Source organism: Peromyscus leucopus, chromosome 7 (assembly GCF_004664715.2).
Source record: "Peromyscus leucopus breed LL Stock chromosome 7, UCI_PerLeu_2.1, whole genome shotgun sequence".
NCBI lineage: Eukaryota > Metazoa > Chordata > Mammalia > Rodentia > Cricetidae > Peromyscus > Peromyscus leucopus.
The window spans coordinates 112127602-112148991 of NC_051069.1; the positions used below are offsets into that span (position 1 = coordinate 112127602).

General features: G+C 43.1%; 1 protein-coding gene across 5 annotated transcripts in view; it reads left to right on the forward strand.

Annotated features, from left to right (window-relative positions):
* The window catches only part of Lars2 (leucyl-tRNA synthetase 2, mitochondrial), a 107929-nt gene that overhangs the window by 51118 nt on the left and 35421 nt on the right, over positions 1-21390 (forward strand). For 3 of the 5 annotated variants that reach the window (XM_028890485.2, XM_028890488.2, XM_037208075.1), the window contains 6 exons: positions 709-798; positions 3042-3185; positions 8830-8937; positions 9299-9458; positions 14941-15045; positions 18332-18447. In XM_028890485.2, the coding sequence (XP_028746318.1) occupies positions 709-798; positions 3042-3185; positions 8830-8937; positions 9299-9458; positions 14941-15045; positions 18332-18447 (723 nt within the window). Of the gene's footprint in view, positions 1-708; positions 799-3041; positions 3186-6568; positions 6704-8829; positions 8938-9298; positions 9459-14940; positions 15046-18331; positions 18448-21390 lie in introns of those variants that run through there. The other 2 variants (XM_028890487.2, XM_028890489.2) reach the window with 2 other exon arrangements.

Sequence of the window (21390 nt, forward strand, 5' to 3'; positions counted from 1 at the left end):
TATTATACAATAAAGGGAAAATAATGAGGCTATGAAAACTATCAGACCCTAGGTTCTATGTAGACACAAGATTTAGTTTGAAATGAGAATTACATCACACTGAACAAATACTCTTGACATTTATAATTGCTTTTCAGATGAGCTACATTCTTGGTCCCCAGCATGTGTTTATCCTGGCCAAAATGTTCAATAGGTAGATTGGAAAGCTCAGTAGTTAAGAGCACTTGCTGCTGTTCTTGAGGACCCAAGTTCAGTTTCCAACACCCGTATCTGACATCTCACAGCTATCTGTTAACTCTAGTTCCAGGGAATTTGACAACCTCTTCTGGCCTCTGTCAACAATGGCACTCATGTGCATATACCCCATACCCACACATACAATTTAAAGTAAAAATAAAATCTTTTTTTAAAAAAAGTTCATAGCTGTTTCCTGTACTATAACTTGTTAGTCATGGGTGATAGGCAAATGACTTGAGAGTCTGTTATCATTGAACATGTCTAGGAAAGGTGGGGAAGACATTCTAATAACATCATCTCTTTTTTCCCAGAATAAATGGCTGTTCCCTCACTTTGAGAGTTAGTGGAAATAGGTTGGTAAATACTCCGCAATTTAATTGCTTTTAAGAACTGAGTCTCAAAGCTGTGGTATGTGTGGTGGAGAGCTTCAGGGCCGGACTGTGTATTTATTGCCTCTTCCTTTTTTGGCAGGAAATCACTACCTGTTTGCCAGATTACTACAAATGGACTCAATACCTGTTTATCAAACTCTACGAAGCTGGTCTGGCCTATCAAAGGGAGGTAAATTCATGTTAGCTACCCTTTTAAATTTTTATAAATTCTCTCCATCTTAGAATCATCACTTTTAGCCAGGTGTGGTGGCACACACCTTTAATGCTAACACTGGAGAGGTAGAGGCAGTTGAACCTTGGTGAGTTCAAGTTCCAGGACAGTCAGAGCTACATACTGAGACCCTGTCCCAAAAATACTAAGAGAGAGAGAGAGAGAGAGAGAGAGAGAGAGAGAGAGAGAGAGAGAGAGAGAGAGAGAGAGAATCATAACTTTTACATGAGAAAGAAAGAAAATCCTGTTTGTTTGCATATACTGGTAAAGATGAGTGCAGTCTCAAGTTCATAGACTCATCTGCAGAAGACCTAGCACTACCAAAAATAAAACTATTTTTTATACCTACTAAGTAAAACTTTTCTTCAATCTCTCTGATATTAGTGATAATAATAGATGGGCCAATCTTCTTTGGTTTATGAACCTAAAAATTTTAGGTCCTAGTTACTTAATATCTTGGTCATCTCTATAAAATTATGAGGGGAAGACTTGGGGACCCTGTGTTAGAGGAGATAAATTGTTCCCTGCTCCTCTTTCTGTCTGATTCCAGATGGCATAGCTTCAAGTTTTTGGTTAACTATACTACTTACTATTTAGTATATTAGTAACTTACTACTTACTAATATAATAGTATATTTATACTATTATAAAATCATAATCTAGATTATAACTCATGGATTAGCTAACCTCTCACCACCCTGATTTTTATGCTGATGTGGAAAATATCCAGAACTAGTCAGGTTCCAGCATATCTTGAAAGAGCCACTGAAGAGACTATAATAAAGGGCTAACTGTGCTGACTTTAGCACTGTCTCAAAGGGGTGGAAAGGAAGGATACCTCTAGCACAGGCTAGAGGGCAGTGTTGGGTCCCTGACCAAGCAGGAGAGGCTGTCCGACAGCGTTGTAGCCTTTAGTAGCACCTCCCACAGCCCACCAGAGTTCTCTACAGAAGGCAAACCAGCCTGCAGACCAGACTTGAGGTGGATGCAGACTGTAAACAGGAAGGAAGAAGGATCTGTGAGGCAGTTGCTAGCACAATCTCTGACGGGAATTACTAGGAATACTTTTTGGTACTGAGGAATTGCACATAGTCTACCATTAAATTTTTAAGCAATAGATCTTAAATCAGGTAGTACAACCCTTAGACTCCTCTGTACTCAGTCCTTTTACCAGGAGGCACCTGAATGTTCACAGTAGTAAGTGTAGGCAGAAGTATTTGTTTTAAACAAAGACAGAAACTATCAGGAACTCTAGAGAGTCTTCCTGTCTTCCTCATGGTTAGGACCATGTGTTTTTCCAGCCAAGTGAATCTATGGAGTAGGACTCAGAGTGATTACCTTGGGGTACAGTGTTGAAGGCAAAAAACAAAGCAGTTTTCTTGAGGTGCTGAAAATGTTCTATATTTTGACATGGATAGTGGTTACATGTTTACCCATTTAAAAATTCATTAATTGTTCACTTAAGACTTGTCTACTTTCTATATAATACACATTAACTTAAACTGCAGTCTTTAAACATAGACCGGAATTCCTCCCCTTTCTGTCAGTGTCTCTGAGACCTTAGGTATGCTATATTGCTTCTCTACTCCTCATATTCATTCTCTGTGATATGATTCTCTGAGGGTAAGAGTCTTCTTACCACAAAGCTGGTTGTGAGAATTAAAGGGCCACATATAAGCCAAGGGTGATGGCACACAACTGTAATCCTGGCTCTCGGAAGACTGAGGCAGGAGTACTCAAGCTAAGCCTGAGCTAGACAGCCACTTAGCTGTAAACCACTTAACATGGGAACCATCACCTGGTTACCACTCAGTAAAAGTTAGTGTTGTTATTAAAACCAGTATATTTATTTCTTCTGCAGTAACCCTTTTCTTCTAAACTTCAAATAGATACCATTTTTTTTCTTCTTTTCCAAAGTGTTCTAAAATTTCAAATCCTGAATGTCCATCCTGTCATTCAAGAAAAACCTAAAGTTGAGTTAAGACATATGCTCAAAGACTTCCATCTTCCCCAAGTCTACTCTAACAAGGGCATTTCATGTGTCCTTGTCACAGCTTGCTAGTGGACCATTCACCAGGCAGCCCACCCTAAAGATGCCCTCAGGCTTGGAGCCACACTGTTCCATTACAACTTTGTTTTCCAAGGGCACCTCCACAGGGCATTCACCACAGTGTACCCCTCTGTCTCCTGTGTCCTAACAGGCTTTGGTTAACTGGGATCCAGTGGATCAAACAGTGCTGGCTAATGAGCAAGTGAATGAATATGGCTGTTCATGGCGTTCTGGAGCCAAGGTGGAGAAGAAATACCTCCGACAGTGGTTCATTAAGACAACTGCATATGCAAAGGTAAGTGGTGGTAAGAGACTCTCAGTAATGCCCAATATGTGGGCAGACCACACTGGCAGTTCTGTTGAAGGAGCCTAAGCAGAGCCTTTAGAGATAGGAGGCAGAGAGCCTCAGTGTTCACATACAGGGTGGTGGGCAAGGGTCTTGAAGTTTTAACAAGAAAGGCACCTAGAGCTCATTCCAGGTCATTGTTTGCTGAGCTGTCACAAAGCAACAGTAACTCTGTAATTATGCATCCAAGAAGGAAAAGAGTAATGAGTCTTTGTGATGCTACAGAGGGCTTGAGTTCCAGTTTCACTGCACTATTGCTTATAGTGACCTAGAAGTGAAGAGCTGACTGGTCTCTAGGAGGGAAGGCCAGGGTAGGAATGAGCTGGGCCAAGTCCAGAGCTCCAGAGGTGACTCTGCTATATCTCTGATCAATTGTGAAGGCTACCCTAGGTCTCAGTTTCCTGGTGAGTGAGATGAGTGATTAGACCTGATGATGGTTCAAGTACCTTCTGGCTGATTTCTGTATTCAGAGATTCCAGACAAAGCCAACAGTAGAAGCAGAATTGCTTACTAAGTCATAGTGGCCTGGACAAAGTCATGAGTTCTATATGTGTGTAATACTCAGTGCTTCTATTTTGACTTAAGTCTCAAAGGCAACCCATGGCATGCCCAGACAAAGTCTGTGACTCATCTGCAGATAACTGGGGTTGGATATTATGTACAGGGCTCATGTACAGAGAAAGCACAGAGTTCTAGGCAACTTCTGATTTCCACATTCTGGGCCAAACCCAAACCATGTCCCACCAGCTCAGCAGACCCTCATTGTCCTCCCTCTAAAGACTGTCTGCAGTGAGGCTCATTTTTTTTTAGTTCATTTTTATACAGCTGATCCTAGGCATGGATCTGGAAAAGGTTCAAAAGAGCGTATTAGTCAATGCCTGGAGGAAAGCAAAGCTGAGTGTAGCTCTCTGTGTAGGTCCTCTCTGCTAGCCTCAGATCCACCATGTCCCCCCAGCCCTCCAGAGACTCTGGTGGCATATTGGAAAGGAGGGGTGCCAGTCCCCTCCCTGACCTGCCATGCATCTCTAATGGCAGTGTTGGAAGGCCACCTGGTTAGCGCCTGTGTTTTGACCTCTGCTTTGAGTTGGTAATGTAATAACCTGGCACCAGAGGCATTGTTCTTTAAACTGTCAGCTGTGAATTTTCAACTGTTCAGCAGAAATGCTGAGTTGCCATGGTAACTCTTGGTTCTTGCTGAACTCCTGTGCAGATTTATTGAAAAAGCTCTTAGGAGGTCGGCACTGAAAATTGGGAGAAGAGGGAGAGTCCATGATGCTGGCCCAGGCAGTGGCTCTGGTAAGCGAGCAGAGCAGACCCAGGGCTGTGTGGCACATGGAAACCCTTGGATTATGCCTGGCTAAGAGAGGCATTGAATCTCCAAAGGCCATGTTTGAAAGCATGGAGAACACCCTAGGACTGAGGATAAAAACAGACTAGAGTGGCCTTACTGAAGATTAAAAGTAAGCCTCTGAGAGACTCAAATAGAACTTCTAGAACAAAATAGACCCAAAGGGGGTCAAGCATGATCCAGTGCCCTTGTAGGGTATCATCTGCAGTACCCAGCATGTAATAAAAATTACTACATCTTTTTTTTTTTTTTTTTAAAGCAGAATACTGTGACCTTTAATTAAAAAAAAAAAAAAAGTTTAGACATGGACCAAGGGGTTGAAGTTAGTTTATAAAACCAAGGCATTTGTTATATAAATGAACAGGACTTAAAAAGAAAAGATGATCATTGGATTTCAGGAGAACAGAAACCACCCATAACAGTGAACCAACTGGAAATGAAAGCTTCAGTGTTTGGGCTGCAGAGAGACAAGCAAGAGTGGAACAGATCATAAAGCCAACATTGTGTTGTGAGGACACTCCCTCATGACAGCCCCACCTTGTATTGGGAACACATATTGAATGGCACTAACAGATAGATGTGTGCTGGGGGTTGAGAAGCTAAGAGATGAACATTGCCAGTTAAACTTGAGAGTCACATGGGAGAATTCAAAGTAGGTCTGGAGAGGTGATTAGGGGCTGGATCAAGTCTGACAAATTTTGGCTTCAGCACAGGAACCATATGAAATAAATATTGTAAAGAAGGGAGTAATGTCAGAACCATGAGGTAGTTCTTTTGTTTTTTGTTTTAAGATTTACATATAGTTTTAAAATCATGTACATGTGAGTACAAGTGCCTGGGGAGGCCAGAAGTTCTGGATCTCATGGAACTGACGTTACAGACGGTTGTGAGCCACCCAGAGTCAAGAGCAGAAAGCACTCTTAACCATGGAGCCATCTCGGTAGTCCCCAGAATTTTGTTTTCATAAGAACATTATGGAGTAGATGTGGCTTCAGGCACCAGTCCAAATGCTTTTGCAATGGTCCCAACATGCAGAATCTAGACTTAGCTAGAAGAAGTAGGCGATTAGAAAAGTACTCAGAGGCAGAATCCCCCGAGCTTGGTGATCTATTGGATGAGAGGATGCAGGTAGCGGTAGCATCCAGGAAGACCTGACTTGATGGAACATTCAGGGTTAGACCACTCTCTTGGATAGAGGTAGTCTTCCTGGTAGAGGTAGTCCCAATGGGAAGAGGTAGTCCTCATGGGAAGAGGTAGTTCTTTGAGTCTGAGATGGCCATCAGACACTTGAGTGGAGAGGGAAAAATATAGGAGCTTGGAAAATTTGGTCCAGATTCCTAAAGATCCAATGAAATAGGAAGGACCCTTGAAAACCTGGTAGAATTGTCATGAATTAGTGAAGAAGCCCGGCTGTGTGGATAAGGATGAGACATTGGACCAACTAAGAATGCTTTCAGCTGCAAGCAACTGAAAACCCAAGTCATGGTGGTTTAAACAAGAGGAAGTTACTTTTCCCACATAATGGGAACCAGTTGCTGGGACCAAACTGTTACAAGAGCTCTGACAGCATCTCAGTGCTTCTCTTGGCCTTTTCTTCCTGCTTGTGATCTTATGGTTGCTAGATGGCTACTGCATCTTCCTTCAGATTCTACATCTCCATTCAAGACAGAAGCAACAGGAGCAGCACAAATGAGTCCTTTTAAATGGAAAGCAAGAAATTTCCCAGAACCACCCCCCCCAATAGAATTCCATTCATGTTTTGTGTCACATGGCCATCCCCAGCATTAAGGGGGAGAGCAAAGTGGATGTGGGCTTTTCAGTTTCTGCAGTCCAAGTGGAGGAGGATTGAGCAGTGGGTGCTGGCTTGGCCTGAGGTCTGTCTGGCACAGGATCTTTAGAGCTCTGTGTTTGCCCCAAGGCTGTCCATTAGTCAGCTTAGGAGCTAGGCTATGTCCAGGAGCCCTCTCATTCACTTGTGTTCCAGAGTCCAAAGGGGACTCTGAAACAGAAAACCATTTTGTTAAAAGCTGTTGTGCAGTGTGTTATATTCCTTCCTTTCACCACTGCCCAGCCCTTCAGAGTTGATGATCGCAGCCACTGACTGACGCAGAGAGTTGAGGTAGGAGAGCAGACAGTGTGGGGTGGTGTCTCGTGGGCAGCTGTGCTGCCTTACCCGTGAGGGAGGAGGGTGGATGGTGTTTTCCATGCAGGAGACACGGGGTTTGGCTGTGTTAGATGTCTCATTCCCATTAGCAGTTTTAGCTAACTGTTCTTATTAAATGGTAGTTTCTGAATTGTGCCCTGCTTGGGAGTCTATGGAACAGGGCAGAGGGTGATGCATTCTTCCAACTTGTGACATATCTGCTTCCTCACATTTACTTTTGTGAATGAAAGCTGCTGAAAAGAACTCTATTTCCACCGAGTCTTCTACAAGGCGGGTTCACTGATTAGAACTTCAGAGGTGTGGAGAGGTTAGAATGTTGCAAATCCATACCCACATTTTCTTGGAGCCACTGTAGCCCTCTTAGTAGCCATTTGTTGCCCCCTTTGTACTTAACCTAAAGTCTTTGTGACCATTAGCTAAATCCTTGGCAATGTATAAACAGAATTCTAGTTTTTCTTTGGAATGTATAAACAGACCACTAGTTTCCAGCCAATCAAAGTGCTAAGAATGCTGTCGAGGGGGCTCCGAGGCCCTGGTTTCTCAGTTGCTGTAGCTGCCTGCCTGCTGCTCTCACCAGTGTCTTTACGGAGTGCCTTGATTTATGGCTTTCCTTGTTCTGTTACTATAGAAACTTCGTCAAAGTTTTACCACGTTAGAACATGTTCTTGGGCTATAGTCACTCATATTTGACTCCAAAATAAAACCATCTCTTCTCCCTTGGGAGGTGAGAGCTATATTTTTGTTTGTTTGTTTTTGGTTTTTGTGGACACTTTTATTTGTGTATGTTTGTGCACAGGGTCTCTTGCTGGCCTTGAACGCCAGATCACCCGGCCTCAGCCTACCAAGTGCCAGGATTGTGTGTTCCACCAAGCCTGGCTCTTCCGGATTTCATACCTCATATACATATAAAAGTCTAAAATTTTTGTATTCTGTGAGCCAACTGGATTTCTATACCTGTTGTTTACGTGGTGGGAAGAGGAAGTGCTTGCCAAGGGTAGAGATGTGAGATGAGATGAGGACTGCTCCCACAAAAAGGGGATGGAGAGCTGTGGCCAAGGAAAGCTGCTCTGTCATCTGCTGTGTTGTGGGGTGAGGCATTCCCTAAAGACCGGCTTATCCAAAATTAGCCTTGAATAAATGCATTTTTTTTTTTTTATACAGGGAACTGAAAAGAGCTTGTTTGGTGCTTCAAAATATTGGTTTCATTTGGCCAATTTAAAAAATTATTTCACTTTGTAAAAATATTCATAGGTTTACTTAGATTTGAGGCCAGCATCTTTCCAGAATTAGCACATGAAAATATTCACATTTCTTCCTATTTGAGTGTTTGGGCCTCATTTCCATCTGAATATTTTAAGCCTAAGCCCCTCCACCAGGAGTTTTCCCACCCTTGACCTGCAATCTGGGAAGAAAACAAAACAAAACCACTGACTGCTAAACATGTAACCTCAACACTCTGGAGGAGGGGGCAAGAGGGTGGGAAACTCAAAGTCAGCCTGGGCTAAGACTCTATATCAAAACAAACAAAAAGAACTAGCAAAAGTAGAGGAGGAACAGGAAGAGGAGGGAGAGGAGGAGAAAATGATCACAAGGTGAGGTTCTGTTGGTGTGGCCCAGCGGTGCTGGGGAGGGCCATACAGAATTGTGTGGAAATTAGCAGCAGTCAACAGGAATATTCTGTGGAGGGGAAGGTGGGGAGGGGTGGAGGAAAATGTGGAGGGAACGGTGGAGGGGTGGAGCTCCTCAACAGATTGTGAACTTCTTCTGACCCCCAAACTGGGGAAGAGAACACTGCAAACACTTTCAGCAGTGATGTGAACTGGGGTCCTTGTCCGTTAGCTCTTTCTTCCACGAAACCTTGAACCTTGAGCAGAGGTAGGTCAGGTTGATCTCACTCATATGGGCCTGTGAATTGAGTGCCTCTGTTGTCTTTTGCTACCTCTCCTGAGGCATGAGAATGAGGGAGTCTGATGTCCAGAACTTTCTTCCATGTCCCCACTTTTCCTACCTCAAGCCCCACACCACTTGTTCTCGCGTGAGCTTTGCACTGCTACATTCCTGTTCTTTTCTTATTTCCCCAGGCCATGCAGGACGCGTTGGCAGACCTCCCAGAGTGGTACGGAATAAAAGGCATGCAGGCCCACTGGATTGGAGACTGTGTAGGCTGCCACCTGGACTTCACATTAAAGGTAATAACACACTGGCACCCCCCAGCATTCATGCCCACAGATCTCTCTTGCATTTTGGAGCTCTTTGAATGCACAGCAGCTCTGCACCTAACTGCAGCACTGCCCAGCAAAAAGAGAACCAGGAGGGCATCTTTCTGAGCAAGCTTTCTCTACTTTATCTTGCGATGCCTGATGCTGAGTGCAGAAGGGGAACTAACCAAGAAGCCCCCCTTCTGTTCTTCTGCCTGACCCCTCTTATACATTCCTGGTCCTGTGGTCAGAAGCTGCCCTGGCTGTTTGAAAATGAGGGAAGGGGTGGAATGAGGAGCCACATAGCTCAGGAGGAGGACTGAAAATGAAATGTCATGTTTTATCCTGCCAGGTTGATGGACAAGACACAGGAGAGAAACTGACGGCATACACAGCCACCCCTGAGGCCATTTATGGCATTTCTCATGTGGCCATTTCTCCTAACCACAGGCTTCTACATGGCTGCAGTTCTCTGAAGAAAGCCTTGCAGAAGGCAGTAGTCTCTGGCAGAGGTGAGCTAAGTGGTGAGCACAGGCTTATGGAGTTACATCCTTCATCTGGGTAGTAGTTCCCAAGACCCATACACTTCCCACATGTCTGCCATTTTTCATCCTCTGTTCTTCATCTTAGCTGTAATTTTTACTTTTTTATCTCAAAACCTGAGGCTAAAACAACTCTAGCAACATTAAGTTGTCTGTCCTGAGTTTCCCCGAGTCTCAGCCTTTCTGCATCTAGAATTTGCCCAGAAGCTCAGTTCTTTACCTTTTGATTCAGTATTAGTTTAAATCTGTCTTCTGATAGAGAATCATCTCTTGAATTTTTAATTCCTCCAGCAAATAAAACTTTACTGAAAAAGGGCTGGAGAGATGGCTCAGTGGATAAAGGTACTTAATAACATCATCAAGCCTGAAGACCTCAGTTCAGTCCTCATGACCCACATGGTAGAAGGAGAGGGCAGACTCCTGTAAGTCCTTTGACCTACACACACAGACAGACACACACAGACACACACACACACACACAGACAGACACGCACACACAGACACACACACACAGACACACAGACACACACACAGACACACACACACAGACAGACACACAGACACACACACACAGACAGACACAGACACACACACACACAGACACACAGACAGACACGCACACACAGACGCACGCACGCGCGCGCACACACACAGACACACAGACACAGACAGACAGACAGACACACACACACACACACACACATACACGCACACACGCACATGCACATATTGTGGCACACGCTCCCACTCTTCACCTCCCATAAATAAATAAATGCACTAAAATTTTAAAACATGAGGATAAAAATTGGCCACATTCAGTTGCCTGTTCTGGATTTCCCTGAGGGATTGCTGTCACTGGGACTTCTGCCTTTTCCTTGGCAAAGAGAAGACCACATACCTTTGATTAGACACAAAACTGCAGCCAGCCAGAGGGTTTGTGGGTGAAAGGACACCCTTGTTAGTTAGAGGTAGGTCTCTGGAGAAGGATTAAATGTCTCTGCAGAAATCTCATCTTTATGATTTCTTGTACACCGTGAACTTTAACCTGTAGCTCACATCTGAATTATTGGGCTGTCAAACTGTTTAGGATGATGTAAACTGGAGAGACAGGGTCATGACAATTCACTTCTGCTTCAGACAGTGGTTGTTTCCTGAGTGCAATGAGGACAGCTCTAGTCACCCGCCCTGCCTAGGAGCCTGCTGTGGGCCCCATCTCCTGGGTCAGAGACAGGTTTTTACAATCCTGACTAGAGGTTCTCTGGGCTTAGGACAGAAGACACCCAACACAAGGCAGGTCTTGTCCCTTGCCTTCACCTTTTTTTGTTATATATTAAAATAAAGAAAAGATACAAGTTAAAATTCCATGTATGCTTTTAAGGCCTCTGTGCCCATATCTCAGGTATTCATTACTTTTCTGACAAAAGCAACTTAAGGGAAGTTTGAGGGTAGAGAAATCATGGTAACAGGAATTTGAGGCAGTTGGTTACATTGTATCCACAGTCATTGTGATGGTTTATGTAAGAATGGCCCCCATAGGCTCATATATTTGAATGCTTGATCACCGGGAAATGCACAATTTGAGAGAATTAGGAGGTGTGGCCTTGTTGGAGGAAGTGAGTCACTGGGGTGGTCTTTCTCTGTCTCTCTGCCTGTAGATCAGGGTGTAGCTCTCAGTTACTCCTCCAGCACCATGCCTGCCTGCCACCGTGCTCCGTCTCTGTGCTCCTGCCTTGATGACAATGAACTAACCCTCTGAACTGTAAGCAAGCTCCAGTTAAATGCTTTCTTTATAAGAGTTGCTGTGGTCATGGTGTCTCCTCACAGCAATAGAACACTGACTGAGACGGCTGGGAAGCAGAGAGAGAGGTGAATGCTGCTGTTTAGCTCACTTTCTCCCTTTTATTTAGTCCAAGACCCACACACTCAGGTAATTCTTAATTCTCAGTTAATTCTTTCTGGAAACTCCTTACAGATATACCCAGAGATATATTTTCATGGTGATTCTAAAATCCAGGAATGTTTACAATGAAGGTTAATCATCTCGGATTTTTTTACTCTGCTTAAAAAAAAGAAAGAAAGAATTAATTTCAACTGTTGGAAGGGAGAGCTCCCTTTTGCGTAATTTGAGATTCCTTGAAGCTGTGATGGTTGAAAAGTAACATTAAAAAGCTAAATACTGTAAGTATACAGGTCATACATTATCCCCTTCATAGTTCATTTGGGGCCACAAAATGAAGTAATTTTAATAATTAATGAGCTAATAAATTATAAAAGATTACAATCTCTGAGTTGAAGACACCATAAATTCAAAGCACCTTCACATGATAAGCTAAGGAATTATCTTAGTTGCTTTTCTTATGCTGTATTCAGACACTATGGCCAAAGCAACTCATAGAATAATTTGTTTATTGGGCTTATAGTTTCAGATGATGAATTCATGACCATCATGGCAGGGAATATGACGCTGGAGCAGTAGCTGAGAGCTTATGTCCTGATCCACAGGCACAAGGCAGAGAGAGAGAGAGAGAGCTAACTAATAATGGCCTGGGCTTTTGAAACCTCAAAACCCACCCTCAGTGACGTATCTCCTCCAACAAGGCCATACCTACTAATCCTTCCCAAACAGTTCCACCAACTGAGGACCAAGTATTTAAACCATCCTCATTTAAACCATGGTAGTATCTATGTACGTATGACCAACAGCATGTTTGAGACCACTTGCGTGCTAGTGTACCAGACTGGCTTGGTCATTTCATTTTGGCAAATTGAAAGCCATATGTAACATTCTATTTGGAAGAGCTACTTAGTTGCTTTCCCCTCCTCTCAATAATCCTAAAGTCATTCCAGATGGAAGATTATGCTTGGCACTGAGTTTTTCCAGTTCTGATCTTCAGAATAGAAACATCCCTTTTCAGTTCATTCAGTCTGAATCAATTCGTTCAGTCTATAGATCAGTTAGTAACCAAGACTCTGGTTTTGTTTTGTGATACTGTGTGTCCACAAGACCAGTATGATGTGTTGAGTACAGTGCAATTTTCTCATTCCTGTTATGAACCCGTTTCTTCTGTGAGCCCATGCTACTACATGCTGTCTATATCCAGTAAAAAGGAACAGTTCTTGGGGAAAAGAGCTTACCTTTTTCTACTTTTAGGTAGTGTCTCATTATATAGTGCTGGGTGGCCTGGTACTCACTAGGCAACCCAGTCTGTAATGACCTAGCCTTCCAAATGCTAGGAATACAAGGGTGCAGTTCCAGGCCGAGCTTGCCTTTCCGCTATGAGAGCCTGACTTAGAAATTGCTTCTGCATACAGTCCATGGCCAGACCTAGCTACAGAGGAAGCTGGGCAGTGCTGTTGCTTTCTCTGTAGCCAACTAAACATTCTGTTGCTGAGCCATTGGAGGAGGTGAATGTAGGGGTCAGCTGGTAGCCAATGACAAGAGCTGTTTCTCTGACAGGCCTGTGTCTGCATTCTGTGCCTGTACTGCTGTTTCTCCATTCTCCACATTAGTTATCACCTAATGACTTTTGCTCGTATTTTGTCCTCTCATTGCCCTACTTTCTAATGTCACATCATAATTGCAGAATTTGCAAAAACATGTTTCCTCTTTAAGGAAAGACAATATAGAGTTAGAAATATGGATCCCTGCTTGGAGATGTGGAGCTCAGCTGGCTCTGGCAGCAAAGGTTTAGCAAATGGATCCAGAGTGCAGGCTGTTGTTGCTGAAGGGCTTCTCTCCAGGTTCCCCAATTCTCCTCTCTCTTCGTCCCGCCTATACTTCCTGCCTGGTCACTGGCCATCAGTGTTTTATTTACATAGAGTGATATCCACAGGCTGTACCCCAACTTCCAAGGCCCATGTTGAATTCCACTCTGCCGTACCTTTCTCCTGGATCCTGCCTTTACCTTTTTAGAATAGAAATCCTGATTCTTGGCCAATTTTAATTTGAGGGCGTATAGAATCTGTTGTAGATAACTATATGAATGTTTAAAACAAGTGTTGTTAAGTATGTTGTTAAGCCAGTCAGTGATGGCTCTTACCAACGGTGATGTTGTAAATAAATGCAAGCAAATTACAGCATTTGTCAGTTACTGTTCTTTCCTCTGGACTTTGGGTATTTATGCTTCTAGCCCACATATTCATGGAGGATGTCACAATGTATGACTCTTCCCCCGCTACTGTCCATTCATGATAATAAATGATTGGGTAAATTGCAAGTCATTTGCCTCATAAATATTTGTAACTGGGTCATGTATACTGTGATTACATTTTTCTGTTTGTTTACTTGTTTATTTTAGAGACAGGTTCTTTCTGTGTAGCCCAGGTTAGTCTAGAAATCACTGTGTAGCTCAGGATACGCTTAAACTCACGATCCTGCCCCAGCCTCCAGAGGGCTGGGATTATGGACATAAACCACCAGGCCCAGCCTTACTTTCTCATTCTTATATAACTTTTTTTTTTTCTCTAAAATTCATAGTCTTTCTCTGTGTGTGTCTCTACCTTTCTCTCATTGTGTTCTTTGAATTTCTGGCAGAATCTCATCACATTCTGTCAGCTCTTTAAAACTCTAGATAGAGTTTTCTCCAAACTCAAACAATCTTATTAGTTCCTTCATTTTCCCATACTCAGGATGCTGTTTGGTTCAGGTCTGACTTGGTCACCCTTCAGGCCGTAGCTATATGTCTAGAGTTCTCTGACTGTGTGTGTGTGTGTGTGTGTGTGTGTGTGTGTGTGTGTGTGTGTGTGTGTGTGTTTCCAGACAGGGTTTCTCTATAGCTTTGGAGCCTGTCCTGGACTAGCTCTGTAGACCAGGCTGGCCTGGAACTCACAGAGATCCACCTGCCTCCGCCTCCCGAGTGTGCCACCACGGCCCAGCTGACTTCTTTCTTGAATGTTCTTGTGTCTTTTCTTTTGTTAGGTCCTTGTCTCCTGGATCCTACACTTGTCTCTTTCTTCATTTAGCCTTTTATCTTGCAAGAACACACATATCGCACTATCTCCTATGAAAAGGGTCCATGGGAAGGAACTGTTCTGTCTCTGCATGTCTGGAAATCTCTTTTCCTGCTTTCTGCTCTGCTGTTTTTTGCTTGCTGGCAACATTATCCATTTGCTTTAGAAGTTTATGTCTCCTCTTTTCACTACAGGAAGGTTTTGTGTGTTTTATTATTCTCGTTGCTGGAGATAATTTTGAAAAGTAAAAGGTGGTAATGAGATGGCTTTTCCGCCTGGGACTCTGAAACATCCTTCTCACTTCTTTGTGTATATGGGTGGACAACACTTTTCTCCCATGCTTGTTTAGTCTTCTTATTTCTGCTGGTGTAAATTATCTGCTAATATCCTTCAATGGACCAGCTCGTTAGCAATTAGCACACAGCATGGGAGATGTTGGCTGCTTTTTCTCACTTGTCTGCTCTAGGATGTGTCTAGCTGATGGATCTGCCCTTGTTTCCAGATTGCCTCACACCAGTGGTGGCTGTGAACATCCTCACCCTGCAGGAGGTCCCCATCGTTATCATGGCCAAGGATGACTTAGAAGGTTCTCTAGATTCAAAAATAGGTATGTGTTGTTTAGACGTCATCCCATGCTAATGCATTATGCGGGTTTAAGGGCAAAGGGCTCACAGTTCTTGCTGTCACTTAGAGGAGTTTACCATTGATTCTGTGATGGGTTTTGCCTCTTAATGAAACTTGTGTCCCCTTTTCTTCATTCTCTTTGGAGCTGAGGATCAAATCTAGGGCTTCACACATTGCTAGCAAAGCAATTTACCATGAGCTGCAACTCCAGTCACTTATCTTCTATGTAATCATTATTTAGTTAAGAACTACGAATTCAGCGGTGGCAACGCAATAGACTAGCAAGCAGCGGATCTCTGATTCGACAGCTACAATGATCAGAAAGGCAAAGAACAAAAATGTTGAAAAAAAAAAAAAAAAAAAAAAAAAAAAAAAAAAAAAAAAAAAAAAAAAGAACTACGAATTCAAAAGCATGGTGGTACACACTTGAATTCCCAGCATTCAGGAGCCTAAGGTGGGACAATCACAAGCTTAAGGTTTTGTTTTTTTTTTTTTAATGTATTTTATGTGTATGAGTATTTTGCCTGCACGTGTGTCTGTGTACCATTTATAAGCCTTGTGCCTTTGGAGGTCAGAAAAAGGAATCAGATCTCCTGGAACTGGAGTTACAAATTGTTGTGAGCTGTCATGTGGGTGCGAGGAACTGAATCCAGGTCCTCTATAAGAACAATAAGTTCTTTTAAACTGCTGAGTCATCTCTCCAATCTTGTATTACAAGTTTAAAGCCATACAACATGGTAAAACACATCTTTAAAAGGCAAAAGCAAGCATACAAACAACAACAAGAAACCCTGTGTATTTGAAAGCATATTGTGGGGATGGTGAGACAGCTCAGTGTGTAAAAGTGCTTGCCACTCAAGCCTGTCAACCTGAGTATAGTTACCAGAACCTGATCAGGGAAGTTGTCTTCCAGGTTTTCCCATGTGCCTACACACAAACATATACACACACTAATAATAATAAATAAAACAATTTTTAATTTTTTAAAGCATATTAGGTATATCATGCCGTCCTGGTTTCTATTGAGTATTTAAAAAGCCCAGGCTCATGGATCATGAGTTAGTTTTGAAGACTTGGACACATGATATGGGAGATAATACAACACAGACTAAAAATCTAATTTCAAAATCCAAGTCAGGTTTAGTGACTCAGTCCCAGTGCTAAGAAGCCTGGGCAGGAGAATCTTGAATCTGCAAATGGTTGTAGGATACCATAAGATCCTGTCTCACAAAACCAATCCAAACCAAACAAAATAAAATTCACAAAACCACCAGCAAGTGTAGAGACAGGAGTTCCAAGTACATCTGATCCATATAGGCTAGGCTTTAGCATTGTGGAGGAGGCTAATCTGAACTACCCAAGAAAGAGTCATGAAGCAGTAGACAGAGGCCTAGTTAGAAGCAGTCTTATTCGTAAGTAATCCTCATCCATTGTCCTGGAACAGGAAGGGGACGTAATGACAGTGCTATCTAAAATCTGCCTTCAGAACATACCGATGCTCCTCTCACCTGTTTCCTGTGGGAGATCACAGCTATGCTGCAGAGTAGCAGGCCTTTGTTATGATGTTACTATAGATGGATAGATCGTGTTTTCCATGTTGCTACAAACATGCAGAGCAAGTAACATTTCGTATTGAAATGACCTCAGGTCAGTTTGTGAAGTGTTTTGAAGAGGTTTCAAAGTAGAACGCTGCCACTGAGCACTCGGTCACTTCTGACCATTGTAACCATGCATTTTATAACTAGTAAGATGTTTTAAACAGCCAGCCAGAGTAAACAGGGAAGAGAATCTTGATATGGCTGTTTGGGGCAGACAAGGGGGTGTTTGACATTTTGGGCTAAATCACTGATGCAATATTAAAGTTCTAAGGATTTGGATGTTTTTAAGTGAGCATGGGAAGTTGTTTTTCTGTTGTCTTGATTTCCCTTAGTTGTGTAATTAGTATTTTCTAAAGTGTTTCTGAAACCTTCTAAGGACAGAAGCAGAAACACGTAAAAAATAAAGCAGAATTTTCACCATCCATCCTGCACAGTTAGAATATGTCATATTTTAGAGTTCTCTTCTTTTGTTGTTGTTTTTTGTTTTTTAGACAAGGTTTCTCCATGTAACAGCTCTGGCTGTCCTGGAACTCACTTTGTAGACTAGATTGGCTTTGAACTCACAGGGATCCACCTGCCTCTGCCTCCCAAGTGCTGGGATTAAAGGTGTGTACCACCAGCACCCAGCCTAGAGTACTCTTTGGACTGTCACTGAGTCACCCTAAGCTGGACAATGAAAATTTGGTGAATGACCATCATCTTCCCGTGACTGTAAACACTTGTTGATACTTTTTGCCCTGCATCCTCACCCCTCAGTCCACTGACATTCATTCACTGGACTTGGTGCTTCTTGTCACAACTCAGTTGGAAATGACACAGCTTTGCACCACACTGTGGAGCTTTGGACATGTCTCTGGACCTTAAGCCCCCCCTCTGGAACTCTTTTGCAGAAGAGCTGGCTTAGCCTTCTTGTGTGACCCTTCACTGGTGGGTCATGTCCAGCATTCTCCATGAGAGAGGTGTCAGCACCAGGAGACATTGGGCAGATTTGGGAGATATTTTGTTTGTCCCTGCTGAAGAAGTGGTCTGGGAAGGGGCCAGGATGGTGTAGAATGCTCCCTGTACTACTTTGCTCAGAATAATCCATCATGTCAGCAGTACCACATTCGGAACCCTGTCCCACAGAACCACCAAAGCCTGCTTCTGTGACAGCTGAAGACAGAGCAGCAGGTTTCCCTCCTCTGAGTGAGTGGTTTTTTTGTGTCCCACCTCATTTCCTCAAGAACATATGCGGGTTGAAGAATAAATGCCTGTTCAGAATGCTCTTCTGATCTCAGGGACGCAGCTTTCAGTGTCCAGACTTGGGGGATCTTTTCAGGGTGTTAAAGTGCTCAGCACTGCTTCCCAACAGGAAGCCACTGAGGAGATTCAAGAGGCTCCCTTCACACCTTTAATGTAAAGTTTCAGTAGCATATATGGTAGATTTTTAGGCTTGCAACTATGTTTTTAAGAATCAGAAAAACCAGAGAAAAAGACCTGAAGGAAATAACCCCAGCATGGTGAACAGCTGAGCTAGTGTCAGGCTCTCTGAGGCCGAGTCCCATTACCCTGTGTGGTGGGGCTTCCTGGCTTCTCTTCCAAGAAGCTAAGACCATGCATCAGTGCTTGCCTGATTCTTTGCTCTGAGCACTTAAGAGGAGTTGATGTTTTGTGTTTTTTCCCTCTGAACAGGAATCCCCAGCACCAGCTCAGAAGATACCAGGATAGCCCAAACCCTGGGCCTGCTCTACTCCAACGTCATTGAAATTTCATCAGATGGCACAGAGAGACTGATCAGGTCTGCTGAGGTTGGTGCCCCTGGCCTGTGCCTGAGAATTAACTTGTGAATCAAGACCCTGAGATCGGTGTGAAGACATGCTCTTACAGTCATAGCGCAGCCTGCCCTTTACCCTCTTACCCCAGCAGCCTTGTAGCCTTGCTTGGCTTCTCAGAACAAAAAACGATTCTTCAACACCTAGAAGTTTCTTAGCTTGAAATCTAGTCCAACCCTAGAACAACTTCATTTGAGAAATTTTGCTTGAGCATGATATTTTCAAAAGAATCTTTAGCTTCTTGGAGAGGTGACTGGTGCTGACTCTTCTTCCTGGGGAAGATGATGCCTCGCTCCAGATTATCTGTTGTTTCCACCTAAAGTTTAACTCAATTACAGAAAGTTGTGAGTTGTGTTGGCTTAGTCAAGGTTATCTCTTGTTTGATTTGGTGCATTTGGCAGGATGCGAACCCCACCAGTGCTGAACTGAACCAGAAAGTATGGTGGAAGAGGCAGTTTTGGGGTAGGAGGCTAAAGTGGGAGGTGGCTTAGGTGAGTCTCAGACTTGAGCATATAGATCAGCATCATGCTGGCCTTGTTAAAACACTGACTAGCAATACATATTCAGAGATCCTGACTCTTCCCAAAAGTTCTGTTTTCAGCAAATTTGCATAGTGCTGGTGGTGCTGATGGTGGTGCTGATGGTCCAGAGACCACTGTTGAGAATCACTAGCTTTTTTTTTTTTTAGCCTTGCTGCTAAAAGTCTGGTTCCCAGATCAGTGACTCAGGCCCCAACCTTAACATGAGATCCCTGAGTGATTTGTATGCACATTAAAACTTGAGGGCACTGGCTTAGAGGGTCATTTTTAAACTTGGCTACACAGTGGAAGCACTAGGAAAGTGTTTTCAGATATTGGTGCTTGACAGAAGAGCATGGTGGTGCATACCTATAATCCTAACATTTGGGAAGTAAGACAGGAAGGTTAAGAGTTCAAGTCTATCCTGGCTACATAGAGTTTGAAATTGGCCTAGGCTATGTGAGACACTGTCTCAAGAAACAAAACAAATAAAATAACAATCTGATGGTTGAGTCTCAACCCAGATATTTCAACCTAATGATCAATGATAGTGAGGACATGAGTAGTAGACATCAGGAGTAGTTATAGTTGCACAGGAGATTTGAACATAAGCCCTAATCTGGGAACTGCTGGCTCAGCATGTTAGTCCCACACCTGGCCAATGATGAATCATCACTGGAGAAGCATCTACTGGTTGTCTCCCTGATTCTGGTTTTGGTCCTGTAATACCTAAAGATCCAAGTGTTTCAGGTTTGGGACCACTTAGCTATAAAGGTGTTCTGTATTTCTGTCTTCCTTTCTGTTTCTATCTGTCTGTCTGTCTTAGGGTTTCTATTGCTGTGAAGAGACACCATGACCATTGCAACTCTTATAAAGGAAAACATTTAATTGAGGTGGCAGCTTACAGTTTCAGAGGTTCAGTCCATCCATTATCATCATGGCAGAGAGCATGGCAGCCTGCATGTAGTCATGGTTCTGGCAACATCTTGATAAGAAGGCAACAGGAAGTAGACTGTGACACTGAGCAAAACTTAAGCAAAAGAGACCTCAAAGTCTGTCTCCATAGTGATACACTTTCTCCAACAAGACCACACCTCCCAATAGTGCCACTCCCTATGAGCTTATGGGGGCCAATTATATTCAAACTACCACACTGTCTATCATTTTGTCTGTCTGTCTATCTATCTATCTATCTATCTATCTATCTATCTATCTATCTATCTTTGTCTGTTTATCATCTATCTATCATACATCTACAAGAGAATAATGACCAGCCTTCCCCTTTAAAAAGAGAGACAGTGCCTGACTCTATGTTTGTATCTCCAAACATAGATCATGTTCTAAGATATTAATGCCTTTTATTCTTGGCCCTCATTTGTGCAGCCTACAGGAGGTACGGCAGAACCAAGCCTGGGTGGTTACAAGGGATCCCCAGCTCTAGGAAGTGAGGAAGGGGATATCTATGGCCCAAATGAGGCTGTCTCTCTGGGGCCCAGAGAGACCCCCATTCCTCTGGATGGGACCCCGAGCATTAGTTATCCTCTTTGTCTGCTTTCAGATAGCTACAGGTAGTCTTTGAGTCATCTCCTAGCTCTTTGCTGAATACTCAGCCAAATTCTGTCAAAGAGGATGGAGAAGGATGGTGGTGCAAAGCTGTTTTCCTTCATGAACTTCTGGAGCAGAGCACAGTGGTACATGAAAAGATAAACTTTAAAGAGAGCATGTCATGCTTTATATCACAACTACATGATGTCAATAGTACAGACTAGGGAATCTCTCCCCTAGAGCATAGCCACCGCTTTACAATAAACTCTTTGAGAAAACTCTTCCTATCAGCAGTAATAGAGGTTACTTTGGTAAACATGGCTGGACTCTCTTTCCATGACATGTCTTGTGACCGTGAGCTCCTTAAGGACATGAGCAGATTACATTTATCTTTGTGTCTCTGATGCCTGACATACAACAGGACTGATCCCAGGTGCCCACATTCTGAATATTAGTCTTATGGCTCACTTGATCCAATTAGTTTGGCCTCTGGAGAGCATCTGTGAAGAGAGAACTCTACCTTTGAACTAGTAATGTTCAGCTCTGTTGTCTATGAAACGGGAGTATTTAAATACAGAGAATGATTTGTTTCTTCAAGCTGAGGCAGATAGGGCCCCTTGCTTGCCTTAAGATATAACACTGAATTTTTATTCTCTAAGAAGAAAGAGTCATTAAAATGCATATCATACAGCTCTTCACTGGTAGTTAGACACTGATAGTGATTCTCTCTTCAGGTATTACAGGGCATGGCAGAATGGGAGGGCCACAGAACCAGGGCCAGCTGCCCACCAAAGTGGGCACAGTGCCCATAGCCAACTTTGCTTCTCAAGGCTATTGGAAATAATTTAATATTTTC